This window comes from Erigeron canadensis, chromosome 6 (genome assembly GCF_010389155.1).
Source record: "Erigeron canadensis isolate Cc75 chromosome 6, C_canadensis_v1, whole genome shotgun sequence".
NCBI lineage: Eukaryota > Viridiplantae > Streptophyta > Magnoliopsida > Asterales > Asteraceae > Erigeron > Erigeron canadensis.
This window is the reverse complement of record NC_057766.1, coordinates 2,862,713-2,882,029: the sequence shown is the minus strand read 5'-3', so window position 1 is coordinate 2,882,029 and position 19,317 is coordinate 2,862,713. Positions and strand designations below refer to the sequence as shown.

Genomic DNA, 19,317 nt, shown 5'->3' with positions numbered 1-19,317 from the left:
CCATAACCTCTAAGTCTCTAACATCTTTCTTACACTCTTAAAGTAAGTTGCACTGTTGTCATTCATCTTTTATCCATTGCTATAACTAACCCGTCTTACACTGTTACCTGACCGGCCCATATTGCTACCTATAATTCAGAGGTTCCAACACTGTTACCTGACCGGCCCATATCGTGTGTAGTTGTAGTTAATGATGAAGACTTTATACCCTTCATTGTATGTGGTCATTTCAAATCACAAGGAATAATAGACAGAAAAAAAAAGACTAAAAATGATAAGTATGATCTTTACAAAAGGTGAATACTGTTGTTTCTACAATTTTGTAATTGCGTTAATCAAATGACCAGAATTAGTATTTGAACTTTATTTTTGGGTTTAACCACCGAAAATAGATCTCGGGTTTGGTGTTGATTGCTTCTTTTTCTAATTAACAGAAACATTATTGAGTTTAAATTCACTATGGATATGAAGAGATCCATGTTTAAAACCTTCCGTGAATAAACACTTTGATATTGTTGCCAGAATACCAGCTAGGTTGTGTATATTAGAGCCTAAATGGTAATCTATCTCCATTAACCAACAAACTATCAAGAATGCATTAACAAATCTAGTCTGAATTAAACAAGTTATAAAGAATGTATCAGTAAACATAACATAATTTCACTTATGAGGAAAATAACTTTCTAATGACTTGAACAGATTCATAAGCCTAAAACTGCAATTGGATCTTGACAAATTGCCCATCTAACTCATCCAGCAAAAGCAAAGTTTCCGTGTAGGAACTTGCAGAGAATGAATCACGTTTGCCAATAATCCACACGTTCTCGATGGCTCCTGTGCTTGATTCATAAACTACAAGTGATGCTGCTACCCCATCTTTAGCTATAACGTTTTCCATAATAGGTCGGTCATTCTTACTAAACCCTAGAACCTTAGTCTCAAATGTGTTGATAGTGAATAGCTTTGTGAACAATTTTGATACGCCATCCTCCACCATAATCCATACACCACAAACTTGTTTCTCGGCGTCATAAGAGTATTCAACTAGAGCAAGAGACTCCTTTATTTTAGAGATAGAGAAACGATGATATTTCCAGTGTGCTACACTAGGAGGGAGGTTTATTTCTGTAAAGTCTTCACTCACCATATCAAACGAAACAACAAGATTAATATTCTTCTTAAAAGCTTTCCAATAAATACACCGATCATGTGTAGCTACTGGAGACACGTTTGGAAAATAAATTGACTTAGCAGGCAGGTTACCACGTGGAACTCTCCAAACCCGTGAGCTTAAGGTAAACACCAAAACAGGTTTAGGATGTTTCGCATTACTGATCATTACAATCATAGGGTCAAAAGTATCAGGATAAACCCCAAAACCTAAAACAGGATACACAGAAGGCACATCAACAGCAATAGATTTTCCAAGTGAAGGATTCCAAATCAGAGCAGTTCGCTTATCACAACCATCCTCTCGAGAATAACCGGATAAGCAAAACAATCCATGAGACGTACCAACAAGATCTAGTTTGTTAAGTCGTTGAAACGACACAGGAACATTACAAACTGTGTCAAATTCGTGCTGGGAGAAAGTGTCATTGTCAACAATGGAAACATATTTAGTTTCAGTCTTTTTATAAGGGAAAGTGTTGACGACTTCATACCTTATAAGAAGCCGGTGATGCTGGTGAAAGTTGGTGTAATCGGTGATAAAGAGACGGCTGTCGATCATCGATTTCCATGCTTTCGAAACCGATCTGAATACGGCCACTGATTTAACAGGAAGCCTTTTCATGATCTCTACATGCATCTCAATGGGAATGTCGTCTGTCATTCCTCTTTTAGGGTTTGGATTTCAATTGGGATTCTTAATATGAAAAATTACAATTTTGTTATTATCAGTTTTGTTTTAATTTTAGAGAAATGTTAAGTACACTTTTGGTGATTTGGGCCGTACAAGTCCATATGCAATGGAAGAGTTTAAATGGCGCACTTTTGTTACCGTGAACGAACAAACATAACAATTAAAATTAACATCAATTTTTACGGGTTTGGATTTAGTTACCATGGTGTTATATTCAGGAGATTTAGATATATATAGTCTTATCTCAACCCTACCTGAAAGAACTCGACCCAATTAACAACCTTTTTTTTTTTTTAATCGGGGGCTTAACCAATTAACTTAAAACCAAATTTTGGATAACTTGAGTTTTGTTTCATCTTTAAAGCACATTACCGTTAGAAAGTAGACTCCAACACGTTTCCGTAGATAGCTTGAGCGTCAAAAACAAAATTACGGTTTGAAAGTTATAATTGTTTCTAAAATTGGGTTTTGTGCTAAACAGGTAAAAGTTGTTGCGAACCTTTAAAAGTTGAGGCTTCGTCCTAAAGGATATTAATAAGGGGTAGCATGCGAGACTGATAGGTCATACTCAGTCATAGGGGTTGCTAAGTCATAGGGGTGATCGGTGTAGAGCAATTAACCTAATGGGCTCCGCGCTTAGCCATGTCTCTACCATAGACTGACAAGTTTCGCCTATAACTTACGGTTTACGTCATTTGATATACTATTTTTTTGGAATTAGTTAATTATAAAGAGAATGAAAATGGTAAAAAAGTAAAGAAAAAAATCAAAATAACAAGGAAAAAAAATCAATAAGGAATCTTCATTCCTTTTTTTTAAAAGGACCTTCTCTTTTTATCTCTATTTTTAAACACAAAATACTCCAATTATTACATATTCGATAGTTTTAAATTTATAAACTTTCAGTTTATCTCTAAATTTGCACTAATATGATCAAAAATACATAGATAACATACAAAATAATTTTGTCATATATCTATACATCTTATAAAACGGTAGTTATCCTGATATTTTAAAGGCATTCATATCAATTTAACTATCCTTAAAAATTGCCTCATAAGTTTTATCTTATGTAGCATCTCCATAATTTTTTTACAATATAATATACCAAAAAAAATAAAAATAAAACTATTCTTATATTTATCAAATCAAATCTTAAATATATGTATGAAAAAAATAATATTTTTTATGTAAAAAATCAAATCAAATCTTCCATTGAAAAAAAACACTAAGCCCGTATCATGTATTTCAAATTTCCTAGATTTCTTTTACACCAAACTAAGCTAGCGGTTTAGGAAGATTCAAATTTTAAGAATATATATCCTTTTTATTTCCATTTTTCTTATGGTTCATATCAAAAGTAATTTCTTATAGTAAATCAATCTAATTACTTAATTTTTTTTTTTAGTCTATGTAAAAAGTATTTTATATCTTCTTTAATTTCTTTGATTTACAACAACTAAAATAATATATTTTTTAGCTAATAGATTGATGATTCATTAATATGGTTCTTTTTCACTTTCATTGGTATGTGTGGATTGTTAGAGGATGGTTTGAAGGTCCTGTGCAAACATGTGTAGTTTGAATTCTGCATACAAATAGAAAATGGTATTATGACATAAAACAAATTACAGAATAAAACATTCAAAATTTATAATACATAAGAGTTTATACTTGACAATATGTAGAACCTCAATATGAAATGTAAAGATAATATTATAAATGAAGTGATTTAAAAATAATAAAACACATTTTATTAATCATCAATAGCTATATCTAATTTTTTTTTATTACTGTTTGTTTTAACAATATTTTATGATAATCAACTGACGCAACGCACAGATAAATACTTCATTTTTAACCATTTTCATACGTATGGATCATCAAATTTTATGTTATTTATATATAATTTTTCATTCACTAAATTTGTAAGACAACTAAACTAATACATCAATTTTTAAAATATCGTGCATCGCGCGGGTCAAAAACCTAGTATATATATATATAACTATATAAAATTACAATAATGATAAGTTTACGACTCGTATTGACACGGTCTATATTCACAAAGTGACTCGTAAGACTTTGGATAAAAGATAATCATGTAAAGAGTCGTCTCATTTTTGGTATAAATCGACTCGATTCGTAAGAGTTTACAAGTATGCTTATACACATTTTTTTTTTTTATGGTTTCGGCGCTACAACTTACAAGCTTTATACCCTTCTTCATTTTGTTACTACTGCGAACCACACAAATTCACTCAAACCAAAGTACCAAACTACATTTACATTTTTTACCTTTTAAACTAAAAACATATTATTATTAAATTTAAAATGTGTTATTATTAAAAGGAAAATCAACCCTAAAGGTTGTTTGTAACAATTTATTATATACTTAAAAATTAATACATTATGGATTAAAAACCTTAGGTAGGAGTCTTACGACTTAAAACACAAAGAGAGGTCATCAATATAATCTGAAGTGACCAAAGCTTGATGGTTCAAGCGCTTGATACGGCTAAAACCCAGAAAGTTGTTTCGACAAAGGTATTGCATGGACCCTGCTAAAATAGGGCAAGAACAGAACTATTTTTTCTAGCAGATTCTCCCTCATACGTTATTCTTTTGAGGGTTACAGGTAGGGTTGCAGGAAGGTCAACTTTCTGATAAAAAAAATTGTTTACAGGTTAACCCAACTTGTTCTATAAGATGCCTGTTTCCACCCTTAAAAACCAACATGACTATCCAATTTTCCAGTCTCTATATATCATGTAACATGAAGACTACAATAGAAGAAAGATCAGAAAACAACGAAACAAAGACAAAGGTAGCGTAAGTAAAGCCATATGTCTCTAACAGCTATGTTACACTCTTAAATTAAGTTCCACTGTTGTCATTCATCTTTTATCCATTGCTATAATTAACCCATTTTACTCTGTTACCTGACCCGCCCATTTTGCTCCTAGAATTCAGAGGTTCGAACACTTTTAACCCAGATTCTATAAGATCAGAATGATAATATTTAGTAAATAAATGGAGCAGCAGCAGTCATAAAGAAATGGAGAAGTAGGAGTAGTAAGAAATTACCTTGAATCAATTTGGATCTTTAAGATACGATGGTAGAAGACGTCTAGCATATATGTGATCTTTTTAAGAGTCTTCACGATGTCATTAGCTCTGCTCATTCTATTCCTTAAAGTCAAGGAAGACTGAAAATATTCTTAAAAAGTAATCAAAAAACCAAGTTATTAATCTATTCAATTCATGAATAAATTACAGTAGCATCAAAACAGAATATGCAAGTATTTCTAGCGGTTAAGACCAATTCGTTAATTACTATTGATAACTTCTGAATCTATCCATGTCCTTGTTTCGTTTGTTCACGTCTCATTTCATCAATCCCCAAATTATCTTTTCTAATATTCTTATGCATTATAAGTTATGACTAAAAACATAATGATTATGAGCAGATTCTTTTTAACACCATTATATACTGCTGTTACATTATTTACGAATGTTGTAGTGTCTCTCTAATTGAATAATTCCTTATTGAAAAAAAAGTATTGTATATGTTTTCCATTTTTAGAAAAAGTTAACCAATACTATATATTTGTATGGTTATCAATATAATAAGAGATCTGTGTAGTACAGGACCAGGGGAAGATACCATTTTTGGTCACGTAAAGATTGGTACATACAGATAGTCAGATACATTCAATGAGGAAATGCTATGTATAGAAAAGATTTGGGCCTAGACGATGTGATATCTTGATAATAAGAAAAATCATATAATCTAGAGAGAAAACATACCACATATCAGCAAATAGAATTGATTTTCGGTTATTTAAAAGACATTCTAAACTTTCTGAACCAATTGGAATAACTTTCATAGTCTTCAACGTCAATAACTTTCGCTCTCGGATTGTTCACATAATGATGTTACAAGCTCGATCATCTTGTATTGCAAAAATAGAGTAACAGCTATACAGGCCTTTATATTTGATTGTCTGTAAAATATTTCAGATAAAATGTTCCTAAAAGTTTGATTCCTAATCACTAACGTGATGTCATAGAGAAATCACTTAGCTGTTTTTAGCATCAATCTGTATAAAAATCTAAGCAAGTTAAACTAATCTGGATGATGACTTCAGTGGGATAACTGTAATTTGATCTCTATATATTGTGCATCCAAGCAATTAACCAGAAGATTGAACCATTATCTCCAAGAATCTCAAGATTTTTAATACATTCTGATTGTGGTTCATAAACATAAAGCGTAGCAGACTCTTGGTGATCATCTGTCTTCATTTCGATTATAGGTTTGTCATTCTTCCTAAATCCTAGTATTGACTTTAGTGATGCACCAGGTGTGTTAATGGTAAATTCCTTTAAGCACAATATTGGAACACTATGCTCCATCATCCATACTGCACTGACTTCTTTCTCGGCCTATTTGCAGTATTGAAGGACAGCAAGACACCCCCTTAGCTTAGAGATGGACAAAGTTTCAACAGGACCGTGTGCTAAACTATCTGAGAGAATTATTTCCAGTAACTTTTTATGTCTCATATCAAATGAAACAATGAGATTACTAACCATATCATAAGTTTGCCAACAAATAAACTTATCTATAGCTACCCGAGACCATGCAAACTCAACCAGTTTGTAAGGCAAATGGCAACGTTGAATTCTGCAAATTTCTGAGTTTAATTTGAAGACCTCAACTTGCCAACGCATATATATAGTCTAACAAACAAAGTATTGAAACCAGCAACTCAGAGGGCCCTACACACCTGCTACTAATGAGAGTTCACATATCACCTTTCGAACTGTGATAAACTGGAAATCGGTTGCTTGAACACAAATACCACAATAGCCAAAGAGATTGTATAAAACCTAATATAAAGTTCTGCTCACTCAGCTGAAAAGATGCTAACCAAATAATTGCAGCATTAACCATAAACCTGCAATCAGTGCTAACACATAGCAAGAGCCCAAAACCCAAATTTCACTCTATTGCAAACATAGAGTAACATACTAACAGACAACCCTTATATTTGACTGAGTTTTTACCTGATAAAATGTTCATAGAAGTTTGAGATTTCTAATCACTAAATAGTTATGTTTTTTGAAAGGAAAGTTGATGGATCTCTGCACTCGAATTAAGTGAAGAATGATAGTACGTAACTAACCAACATTATATTTCAAAAGGCATATGTAGGGATGCACACTAGGTGAATGGTCCTGAAATACCTACTCATTTTATCATGCTTTGCTAAAACAGAGTTACGGAATTATCATTAAAAACAGAGAAAACTAAAAAGTTCTACTAAAAATATCGAACAACAGACATAACCAAAATGTACTTTTTTCAAGAATTGTGCTTGAAAATTTTCATAACTGTGGTTTATCATTTTCAATTCTAATGACTTGAACCGATTCATAAGGCTGTAACTGCCATTAGATTTTAATAAACTGCCCATCCAACTGATCTAGCAGAAGTAAGGTTTCCGTGTAGGAACAACAAAAGAATGAACCATCTTCAATATTAATCCCAAGATTCTTGATGGATCCCGTGCGTGGTTCATAAACGATGGCGAATGTTCCATCGTTTCCACAATAGGTTGGCTATTCTTCGTAAATCCTAGTACGAAAGTGCATGATGTGGCCGCTAATGTGTTGATGGTGAATAGTTTTGTGAACTTTTTTCAAACACTATCCTCCATCATCATCCATACATTACAAACAGGTTTCTTGGCATCATCATAGTATTCAAGAAGAGCAAGAGAATCCTTTTTTTAGAGATGGAGTAATCTTCGAAATCCCCATCTGCTACAAGCTGAGGGAGGTTTATTTCGCTAAAGTCTCCACTCACCATATCATACGCAGCAACAACATTAGTATCTGTACCCCTAATTAATACAAGCTTTCCAATAAATACACTGATCATCTGTAGCTGTTGGACACCAGCATGCAATGTCAATTGACTCAGGAACCAGATTACCAAGCGGAACTCTCCAAACCCGTGAGCTTAGCGTAAACACCATAACCCGGCAAGGACTTTCAAGAAGACAGACTCTTACAATCATAGGGTCACAATTATCAGGACGAACCCCAAAACCTAAAACACCTTCAGGACCAGGTAGACCAATAGCAATGGATTTTCCAAGTGACGGATTCCAAATCACCGCTGTTTTTTTATAACGACCATCCACTAGAGAAATACCGGATAAGCATAACAACCCTCGAGACGTACCAACAGTTTTTAGTTCCTTAAGTTGCTCTAATGACACAGGAACATTTCTAACAGGATGTTGGGAGAGAGTGTCATCATCCTTAATGGAAACATATTTGTAATTATTATCAGGGAAAGTCACGTCATTGTACCTTATAAGAAGCCGATGATGTTGGCGCTTGTTTTTTTTGGTGTGATTTGGTCACTACACAAAATTAGTGACGAAAATTTGGTTATTATGATAAATTAGTGACCAAATTTTGAGTGGTCACTTTTTGTTACTTTTTGTTACTAAAGGTTCGTCACTAATTTTGTTTAGAGACAAAAAAATGTTATTCTTTGGCCATTAATTTTGTTTTGTGGTCAAATTTAGTAACCACTTTTTCTTAATGGTAACTAAATAAGGTTATTGACCAAATTTTAGTTGTCATCAAACAAAGTCATCACTAATCGACATATTTCTTGTAGTGTCCACTGCGTGAACAGCCCGATTGTGCGTTACATGTGGTCTACTGGCTGCACTTCATTTTTCTTCTCCCTTATGGATCCCTCATGACTACCCTGAAAAGAACAACAAGTAGGGATGACAGGCTTAGAAACCGTGATAATTTGACCCAAAACCAAGACGTTACCAAGCTGCGTTACTTCTCTTTTTATTGGTCTAAAGTGTATCAACTGCTTTTCTTTTTGCTTCATTTTTGTTCCTTTAAAATTATATATATGAATCTTAGGTTTTTTTTTTTTTTTCATATATATAGTTTTGTCTCATTTGGTTTTGTTTGATTTTGTTTATCACAAGTTTTTTTTTTCATACATATAGTTTTTATTGGTCTAAAATGTATCAACTGTCTTTTGGTTTTTAATAGTTTGTTTACCACTTTTGTATTATTTTTCTTTTAGCATTTAGATTTTTTGTATTAAGTTTTAAAAACTTTTACTATACTTTATTGTTTATCAACAAATTTTTTTTTTTTTGTTTTAGTTATATTTTTCAGGAAACTTTTTAGTACTTTTTGTTGTATTTTGGTTTTGGTTTTATTTTACCCATACCATATTGTTTCTTAATAACTTGTGAAAGTAAACACAAACACGATTGGGTGGTTGTGGTACAAGAAAAACAAATAATCACGGCAACATACAATGTAAATTTCCAAGTTAAACAATAACTTCGGCTTGATGATGTGAAAAATCTAGTTTTAAAATTTATAAAGAACAAATAACTAATTAACTAACAAGTACACACTCTCAGCCAATCGACCCGTTAGTGTATAGCATACAATAATTGTAAAACCAGGTTGAACACTAGGGGGTTTTGTGATCGTATTTTCATGAAGCTCTAAATGCTAAAATTGACAATAAAATGTAAAAATGATTCTGAAGAAAGTGTAGCTTGCAGGAAGCCACGTAAAGGTTTTCGAGGCGGGTACATCTCTGCCCTGGTGCTCATGATCTTGCTATTTCCTGCCGATAGTGTTGTCTTTTGGCGTTCCCAATTTCTTGATCACATCCCATAGCTCCCATTGGGTGTGTAGGTGTTCATTATCTGCTTTCGCATTTCATTCTTCACGTCGGACAATGTCATTTCGCCATCTATTTTTAGATTACTTGGTGGAAGAAATAAGTTGATAGGAGAGTGTTTCAGTAAAATGCATATGTGTTATCTATGTTTAAAATTTGGAAGAGGGTTAGATTTTCTCTATATAACTAAGAGATGATAGTTTTAATTTTTTTTAGATATATTCACATTTAAATCTATATTTTTTATTGCCTATGTGCCACTTCATTTGCCACGTCATCATTTGTTTACGTGGACATTGTTTTTTTTTTTATAATCAATTTTAAATAGCAAATAAAAAAGCCAAATACAAGATTAGAACTCATGACCTTTAACTTTTAATATCATGCATAAACCACGTCATCTAATTTGATATTTGTTTATTTTTAATAAACTACGGTAGATATTCATTGAATACTAAAACTAATTAGAAAACGTTGATAATATATTGTCGATCTTTGTAACTTATCTTTTTCTATTTCTCTTCGTATTTAGTTATCTTTGTACGTGGAATATAATTTATTTTAATACAATACGAGTATAAGATTATATTATTTTGATAATTACATATAATACTTTTACTAACCGGTTATATTATCAATGTTAAATTAGATGTTTACTATATCAATTTCACGCACATATTTTTGATATTTAAATCTATATTTGTAACTTATCACTATATAACTAAGATATTGTATTTTGATAAAATATGAGCACACGGATGTTTATATGTTTTGGATTGCATCTTTTTATTAAATCAATGATAATTATCATTGTTTCAAATGAGATTTTTTATCATATGATATTTACTAAATATGAAAAAAAAAATTATGATTTATAAAATATTTTTCATTAGTCATGTTTTAACATATTTGATATATATTATATTTTTATAACATATAATTTTATTATTTGCATCAGGTTGAGTATTTTTTAATATTATCATAAACTATGAATAATAATGTAATTATCAGTTAATTTTAGTTTACGTTCCAATGCAACCATTTAATCTAGTTATATATATATACTAGATTATTACCCGCGTAATACGCGGGAAACCTATATGTAAGGACCCAAACCTTTTTAATCAAAATCGAATTTTTTTTTTACCAGACCCCACTGCGACGCAGTGAGGTAAAACACACCCAGTGCGGCGCAGTGGAAACCCATGGATCAAAATGACCAAAAGCTTACTGCGGCGCAGTGGGACTTACTACACAGGAACACTTGTTAAAAACTCCATTTTTCCTGCACTTTGACTCCACATTGCTTCTCAAAATACCATTTCATTTTCAAACCTTTCAAAAACTAAATCAAACCATCCAAGACATATAAAACACCATTACATTAAAATTTACCTTCTATACAAGATTTACAACTACATTATTCAACAAGTGGGTCAATTACCCAACTTGGATAATTATCAAGTCATTCACAACTTCTTTCAAAAGCTTACATTTCCACCATAACCACAAATTTTCAGAAGTTTACCAAAGATAAGTTAACCAAAAGAACTTGTATCAAGAGCCAAGATGTATCAAAGGGATTATCTACCCGAGTTACCCAAAATGCCAACCTTCTAGACGGCTAAAGCTTCCAACTCTAACTTTACTCGATTACTTCCTTGCCTTTGCTACTATCAACTCCTATTAAAGAGTTAAACAACTAAAACATAAGCAACGCTTAGTGAATGCATACACATATAATCATAATCATGTTACCGTAAAAATGTGCATCAAGCACCACATAAAGCCTAGCAAGCTATCCATTGCATTCATAACAAACCACACACATTTATTTTCAACATGGCCATGGACAATTTGGCTAATACAAATTTACCCATATACTAGCTCTTACAAACAACTCGACTAGTAGGAATTTACCCACCTACTAGTTCTTACAATTTAACAAACAAATGGGTCATAGGAATTTACCCACCTATGACCTCTATTAACAAAAACATGATTATATGCATATACACTCACCTCAATTTGGCTACTTGACACTATAAGGCTAACAAGTTCAACAATTTAATCTTCAACACCTATACATAAATCAACACATAAACATCTATGAGTTCTATGACTCAACTTCCTTACAAACATCTACTTGCATTCATCAATTCTAACATTATGGTGTTTGGCTACTCAAACTTTTCCAACAAAATTCCAAATTCTCATAATAGAACTTTATTTCATAATCACTAGCCAAACACCACAAAATATGAGATTCTTACTATGGGGGATTTTCATTATCAACATTCTCTTTAAATCAAATTATCCAATTATCAATCAAATTTATTAGGGTTTTACTTGAAAATCTCCAATAACAAAACCCCTAATTTCTAAGACTAAGAACCCTAGTTTTCAATAACAATTAAAACTAGGGTTATGAAAATCAATACTTCAAAAGTGAAAGATAAAGGATTAAGGTTTTCAAATCACAATTCCTTCCCCTTTCTTTCTTCAAAATTTCGGTCACCACCACCTCCACACAAACCCTCAATTTCAATTTCTAAAGTAATTGATGATGATTATTGTTATTGTTCAAAGATTAAAATTCTTTAATTTGAAATTTAAAGTCTCAATTGCATGGATTGAAGTAGGAATTGAAAAATCAAGAAGAATGAAGAAGTAAGTTGAATTGAGTGAGTGGGAAATATAAGTCACAAAACTAAGTGGCTGACTTTCATCCCTGATGGCCACGTTCCATCTTTAATTTGTGGGTTTAATACCCGCTAGCCACTAAAGTTCCAACTAAATTAACCCCTTATCTCAAAATAAAATACTAGGAAATTAATTTAATGTCAAAACTATGAAAAGGGTTAATTTTCTATTACCTTAAAATATTGGGGTGTTACAAATCTCCCCCACTCAGAATCGATCACGTCCCCGTGATCCACGCCATGTGCAAAGACGGATAGTACACCAACATATCATGCTCGGTTTCCCAAGTATACTTGGAGCTCTTATGGTGTTTCCGTTGTACCTTAAAAGTGCGAACCGTCTTATTGTTTATCTATCTCAACTCTTCTTCAATAATAGCAACCGGCTTCTCAACATAAGTTAACTTCTTGTCTAATTCGATTTCATTCAGGGGAACACAAGTTGTATCATCAACAAGACACTTCCGGAGTTGAGATACATGAAAAGTGTTATGAATACGAGATAGCTCTTCGGGCAACTCCAATTGGTATGCCATTTTGCCAATACGGGCTATAATCCGAAACGGGCCTATGAACCGTGGACTCAACTTTCCACGTTTGCGAAATCATAGCAAACCCTTCCATGGAGATACCTTTACAATAACCCGATCGCCAACCATAAACTCAATGGGCCTTCTTCTAACATCGGCATATGACTTTTGTCTATCTTGAGCCGCTTTAAGCCTTTCACGAATTTCATCTATCTTTTGTGTAGTCTCAAGAACAACATCGGTTCCTCCTAATTCTCGTTGACCCACTTCTCCCCAACAAATGGGAGTTCGACATCTTCTACCATAGAGCATTTCGTACGGAGGCATCTTAATACTAGAATGGTAGCTATTATTGTACGAAAATTCCGCCAAAGGCAAGTATGCATCCCATGGTCCTCCAAAATCAATAATGCATGCACGTAACATATCTTCTAATGTTTGGATGGTTCTTTCGCTTTGACTGTCCGTTTGTGGGTGATAGGCGGTACTAAAATGTAACTTAGTACCCATATTTTCATGAAACTTCCTCCAAAAATGGGAAGTAAATCGGGTATCTCTATCCGAAACAATAGAGACGGGTATGCCATGCCGAGCTACAACTTCTTTCACATAAATATCGGCTAACACCCCAGAACATGATGACTCCCGAATGGGTAAAAACAAAGCACTTTCTGTTAATCGATCTACAATCACCCAAATAGAGTCAAATTGATTCTTGGGTGTTTTAGGAAGTTTGGTAATGAAGTCCATAGTCAAGTGCTCCCACTTCCATTGAGGTATATCCAACGGTTGGAGCTTCTCGTATGGCTTTTGATGCTCCGCTTTAACTTGTAAATAAGTCAAACAGTTTTCCACATACTTGACTATGTCACGTTTCATACCCGACCACCAATAATCGACCTTCAATTCGTGATACATTTTCGTTGCACCAGGGTGAATAGAATATTTGGATTTATGTGCTTCATCAAGAAGAAGAATTTCTTTCAAAGTGCATGAGAATAGAATCCAAATTCTTCCATAACGAACCGTGAGACCACGAGAGTCCTTAGAGAAATGTTTCATTTGTCCCTTAATTCTCTCTCATTTAGGGTCACGTTGCAAAGCCTCTTCTTGAGCTTCCTTTATACGCTCCAAGAAGTCATTCGTAATCATTACCCATAAAGGTGAAACACAGATTAAAAAGTGAGAACTTTTTCGACTTAAGGCGTCGGCCACCACATTGGCCTTTCTGGGGTGATACAAGATATTACAATCATAATCCTACAATAAATCCAACCATCTTCGTTGTCGGTTATTAAGATCACGTTGTTCAAAGAAGTACTTGAGACTTTTATGATCATAATAAATGGTAAATTTAACACCATACAAATAGTGACGCCAAATCTTCAATGCAAAAACAACCGCCGCAAACTCTAAATCATGAACAGGATAAGACTTCTCATGAGTTTTTAATTGTCTTGATGCGTAAGCGATGACTCACCCCTTTTGCATAAGGACACATCCAAGACCATTAAATGAGACGTCACAATATACTGAGAAGTCTTCAACCCCATCCAGCAAGGTAAGAATAGGCGCTTGGCTCAACTTTTCTTTTAGAGTTTGAAAGGCACCTTCCTGCTCACTTTTCCATTCAAACTTCTCGTTCTTTCGAGTCAATTTTGTAAGAGGTGAGGCCAACTTAGAAAAATCTTGAATGAATCGACGGTAATAGCCCGCCAAACCAAGAAAACTACGAATTTCCGTCGGGGACTTGGGAGATTCCCACTTCATGATTGCACTTATTTTCGCCGGATCGACTTTATTTCCATCTTGATTGACAACACGACCAAGAAATTGTACTTCTCGCAACCAAAATTCACATTTCGAGAATTTTGCATATAACTTCTCTCGGCGAAGGGTTTCAAGAACTTCACGAAGATGTTTTTCATGATCAGATGGATACTTCGAATAGATCAAAATGTCGTCAATGAAAACGATAACAGATTTATCAAGAAAAGGACGACATACACGATTCATAAGATCCATGAAGGCCACGGGAGCATTTGTCAACCCAAAAGGCATGACCATGAATTCATAATGACCATAACGGGTCCTGAACGCGGTTTTTGGAGTATCTTCTTCACAAGTTTTAAGTTGATAATAACCCGAGCGAAGATCAATCTATGAGAAATGCGATTCCCCTTGAAGCTGATCAAAAAGATCATCAATACGAGGCAAAGGGTACTTGTTTTTTATGGTAACTTTGTTGACCTCACGGTAGTTAATATACATCCATAAACTACCGTCCTTTTTCTTAACAAACAACACGGGAGCACCCCATGGAGAACTACTTGGGCGTATAAAACCTTTGGAGTTGATCCATCATTTCTCGCATTTCAGTGGGAGCGAGACGATAAGGAGCCTTGGCAATAGGTGTAGCACCCGGAATGAGATCAATTTTAAAATCAATTTGCCTATCGGGAGGAAGACCAGGTAGGTCATCATTAAATACATCAACAAATTCGTTTACGACAGGAATTTCAGATATCGATCTAGATTCCCTATTGGAGTCTATAACGTGAGCAAGAAAGGCCTTGCACCCATGAGAGATAAGTCGACGAGCTTGAGTATAGGTGCACAAAGGTAACGAATCTTGATTTCTTTCTCCATAAATGACCATATCCTTACCGTTAGGAGTCTTAAGATGAACACTCTTATCGGTACAACAAATACTCGCCTTATGTTGGCCAAGCTAATCCATACCTAAAATCACGTCAAATTATCCTAAACCCATCGGAATAAGATTGGCTTTGAAATTTTCCAAATCTATGGTTAAGCTACAACCTAAATATACACTTTTAATCACATAAGTTTGATCACCCGCTACTTCCACCAACAAAAGGGATTCAAGAAAAGATAATTGTAAAGGAATAAATTTAGTGAATCGGGTAGCAACAAAGGAACGATTTGCTCTAGAATCAAATAAAATCTTAGCGGGGGTGTCATGAACTAGAAAGGTACCTGACACAACATCGGGGGATTCTTTGGCTTGTGTTACCGAGATTTGAAACGATCTCCCCCTAGGATTTCCCACCTGTCTCGCCAGCTTTCTTTCATTTGCATTTCTTGCTTCGGCTTGTCTCTCCTCCTCCGACAACAATGGACAAGCACTCTTCATATGCCCTTCATTGAAGCACTTAAAACATACGGTCGGCTTGTTTGGGGAGAGTTTACAATCACGACTAATGTGACCCGGTTGGCCACAATTAAAGCATCCCTTCTTGGACGGTGAGAAACAAATACCGGAATGATGTTTCCCACAATTATTGCAAGTGAGAATGTTTCTCCTATTTGAACTACCCCCCGAGTTTCCACTTGGCCGAAACTTCTTGTTAGGGGAATTGCTTTGTTCCGCCTTTCTCTTTGAGGATTCATCATCCGACATGCCTTGTTCGACCTCGTGCCACCTAGCCACATCAACCAATTGAGTGAACGCTTCAATTTGAAGCAAAGTAATCTTTTCTCGATTACTCTTGCGAAGCTTTCGATAGAAATGTTCCTTCAACAACTTGTCATCTTTCAAATATTCCGGATGAAATTGAGCTTTATCTAGAAATTGCACTCGGAATTCATTTATGTTCAATGTGCCTTGAGAATCATTCATGAACTCACTTCTAAGCCTAGTCACATCGGCTTTGGATCGAAATTCTTTAAAGAAAGCTACTTTAAAATCAGCCCATCAACTTAGCTCGATCACTCAACATACTTGACCCATACAAAGTCTTGTCTTCCGGTGGAGTTTTTGTGATGCGAAAAGCTCCCTCAATCTCATTTATCCATCTTGTGCTCACAATCAGGTCAGGATCCCCATTGTATTTGGGAAGGTTAGCAATGGTGAAACTCTTAAGATCATAAGGCTTCTCATTCTTTGGCTTTGTCCGTTCCTCAGCATCTTGTGTTTCCGGTACTTTTTCTTTTGGAAATCGTTTATCAAACTTTTCTTGTACCGCGGAGGCAACTTCTTCCCTTATCTTAATGGCGATAGTATCACTCATCGCTCCTTCTAGGGTCTCGTTTAACCTCTTGACTATGAACGAAGAGAAATTCTCCAATGCTTTCCCTATTTGCTCGCTAATGAAGTCCCAACTTAGTTCTTCATTCAACACACTCTTAATTCAACACACTCTTAATGATATATTTATAGAAATAATTCTTAAACTTTGTATTATATATTTAAAATTACTTTTTGATTATTTTACATTATACTAAATTTTTTTTGTTATAGGTCCTACATTTTACTAAATTATGATTTTATATCGAAGTAATAAATGTTGACTTAAAGTATTACCGGTGCCAAGAATAATCAAAAAAATTAAAGATTGTAAAATTGACAACAGCATTTTCTAAACATCTTTTATCTATGCTTATTTTTTTTATAATATTATAAAATTTTAACATGTCATTAAGTATCTTTAATATATAAATATTTTAACTAATATCTACATATAATTTTATACTATCACAAAAGATATAATTAACATATATATTCTACTAATAACTTTTGATACAAAATATTTTTAAAAATAGTAGTATCATCAAATTTCAACATGTTTTATTTATAACTATCAATTATATTATAAGTTATAACAACAACTTAAAACATTTAATCTTTTTAAAGATAAAAAATAATGTAAAAATAAAAATATTAGTTTCCATAATGATATCATTAAAAATAATAACTATAAATGTCTATAAACTTAAATAAGGAAATAATAATTATTATTATTAATTAAACTAAAATAAATTTAAAAAAGTTAAATAAGGTATATGACATCATCATTTGATATAATGACTCGAATTAAAAGTTGAACTTCATCTAAGAGTTCATACTTCTCTAATTATGAATTAAGGTTTCTCTAATTATGAATTAAGGTTTCTCTTTTATATATATTTAGAGATATAAATAAAAATAGCCGTTTAGGCTCCGAAAGTTCGAATTTTGAACTTCTCCGGCCTTTCACGTTAAACTTCCCGTCACTTTGATCAATTGACCGTCGGTGACGGTGTTCTTGCGCGATGAAAGGGAATCCATAGCCGTCCCCGTGTCCGTTGTCAATCCCTAAGCATATATATTTTTAAAGTTCTTAAAAATAATTTTGTACAAGAAGATGTCGTTACAAAGTAGACACGTTTGAGGCTGAAAGAATCTGTGTAGTCTGCAATGCTAACGTGCTTTAGTTGTGCCATAAATGGCTTCGATCAGTCACATCTCTATTCAGTAACACCACGTTAAATGAGTTTTTGTTTAATACTGTATATGATTTAACATTTTAACTATAGGTTCAATGGTTCATATGAAACGTTTCTTTGTTCTCTTTTTCTTTGATATGGAGCCTTCCATTTTTGCTGTTTTCCATAAAATTATAAACGTGCCTCAATCCTAATATTTTTCGGGTTTCGTTAATAAATATATTGTGTACATAACAAATGTAATTAGAAAATTCAGGAATTTGGATTTTACACGTAAATATGTACACTAAAACACATAAACTACTATTTTTACATTAATTACTTACACCATTTGCAGTCGTCATAACCACCAGTAGTCCACCACTACCTCGCTGCGGCTATTACCGCTGCCGCATAGTAACATATTGTATAAGTAATCATACGTCCCTTAAATTCGGCTGAAATCCTATATAAATATAGGCCATCCATCGTAGGCTTATGGCGAACAAAATTTTTTGAAAGCAAATTTGGATTTTGTGGCATGTTATTTCATATCCAAACTCTAATTTCACTGAAAATTCATTTTGGTAAAACGTAATATAATTATTTTTAAGAGTATTTTGCTCACATTAAAATTTAAACTCAATACCTTACGATCTTAATTTTGTTAAATACCAGTCCATCAATCCATCAAACATACTCGTATAATTAAGTAGCCTCAGCTCGCGACTGCAATATCACGAGTCCATAACTTTGAAAATGATGTTTAACGAGTAAGATTTATATGTTCGTGTGTCGTTGAAGGCATGCATGTTTTCGCTAATCTAAATATAATCGATCATAATATAACCCAGATTTGAAAACAATAATGACACCACACGAATCTATTCAATAATACACAATTTGTTAACACAGATTTGCTACTGAGACCGAAGCACTAATTTTCGTTTACATTTGTAGAATTCAGCACCAAAATAATTTTCGCTAGCTAAGGCTAGCCGTAGTGGTATTGCCGGGGGTTGGACTACTTTTACCAGGTCGTGCCATGTGGCATTCTGGATTGCTAGGGTTGACTGAAAAAATAGAGAAAGTGGAGTTGCGTGGAAGGTGGAGTAGGTTAATGCATGATTGATTTTTATTTATTTATTTTTTTGTGTTTGACTTCAAAATTAAAAATAATTTTACTTTGATACATAAATTTTAGTATAAGATATATTTTAACCAAACTAAATAAAAATACATTAGCATCAAAACATTGCA

At 33.5% G+C, this 19,317-nt stretch overlaps 1 protein-coding gene across 1 annotated transcript; it reads right to left on the bottom strand.

Moving 5' to 3' along the window:
• Positions 1-709: 709 nt before the first annotated feature.
• LOC122604097 (F-box/kelch-repeat protein At3g06240-like) lies at positions 710-1,834 on the bottom strand. The gene has a single exon (XM_043776998.1). The coding sequence runs from the start codon at positions 1,832-1,834 to the stop codon at positions 710-712; it is 1,125 nt and encodes a 374-aa protein (XP_043632933.1).
• Between the last annotated feature and the right edge of the window lie 17,483 nt (positions 1,835-19,317).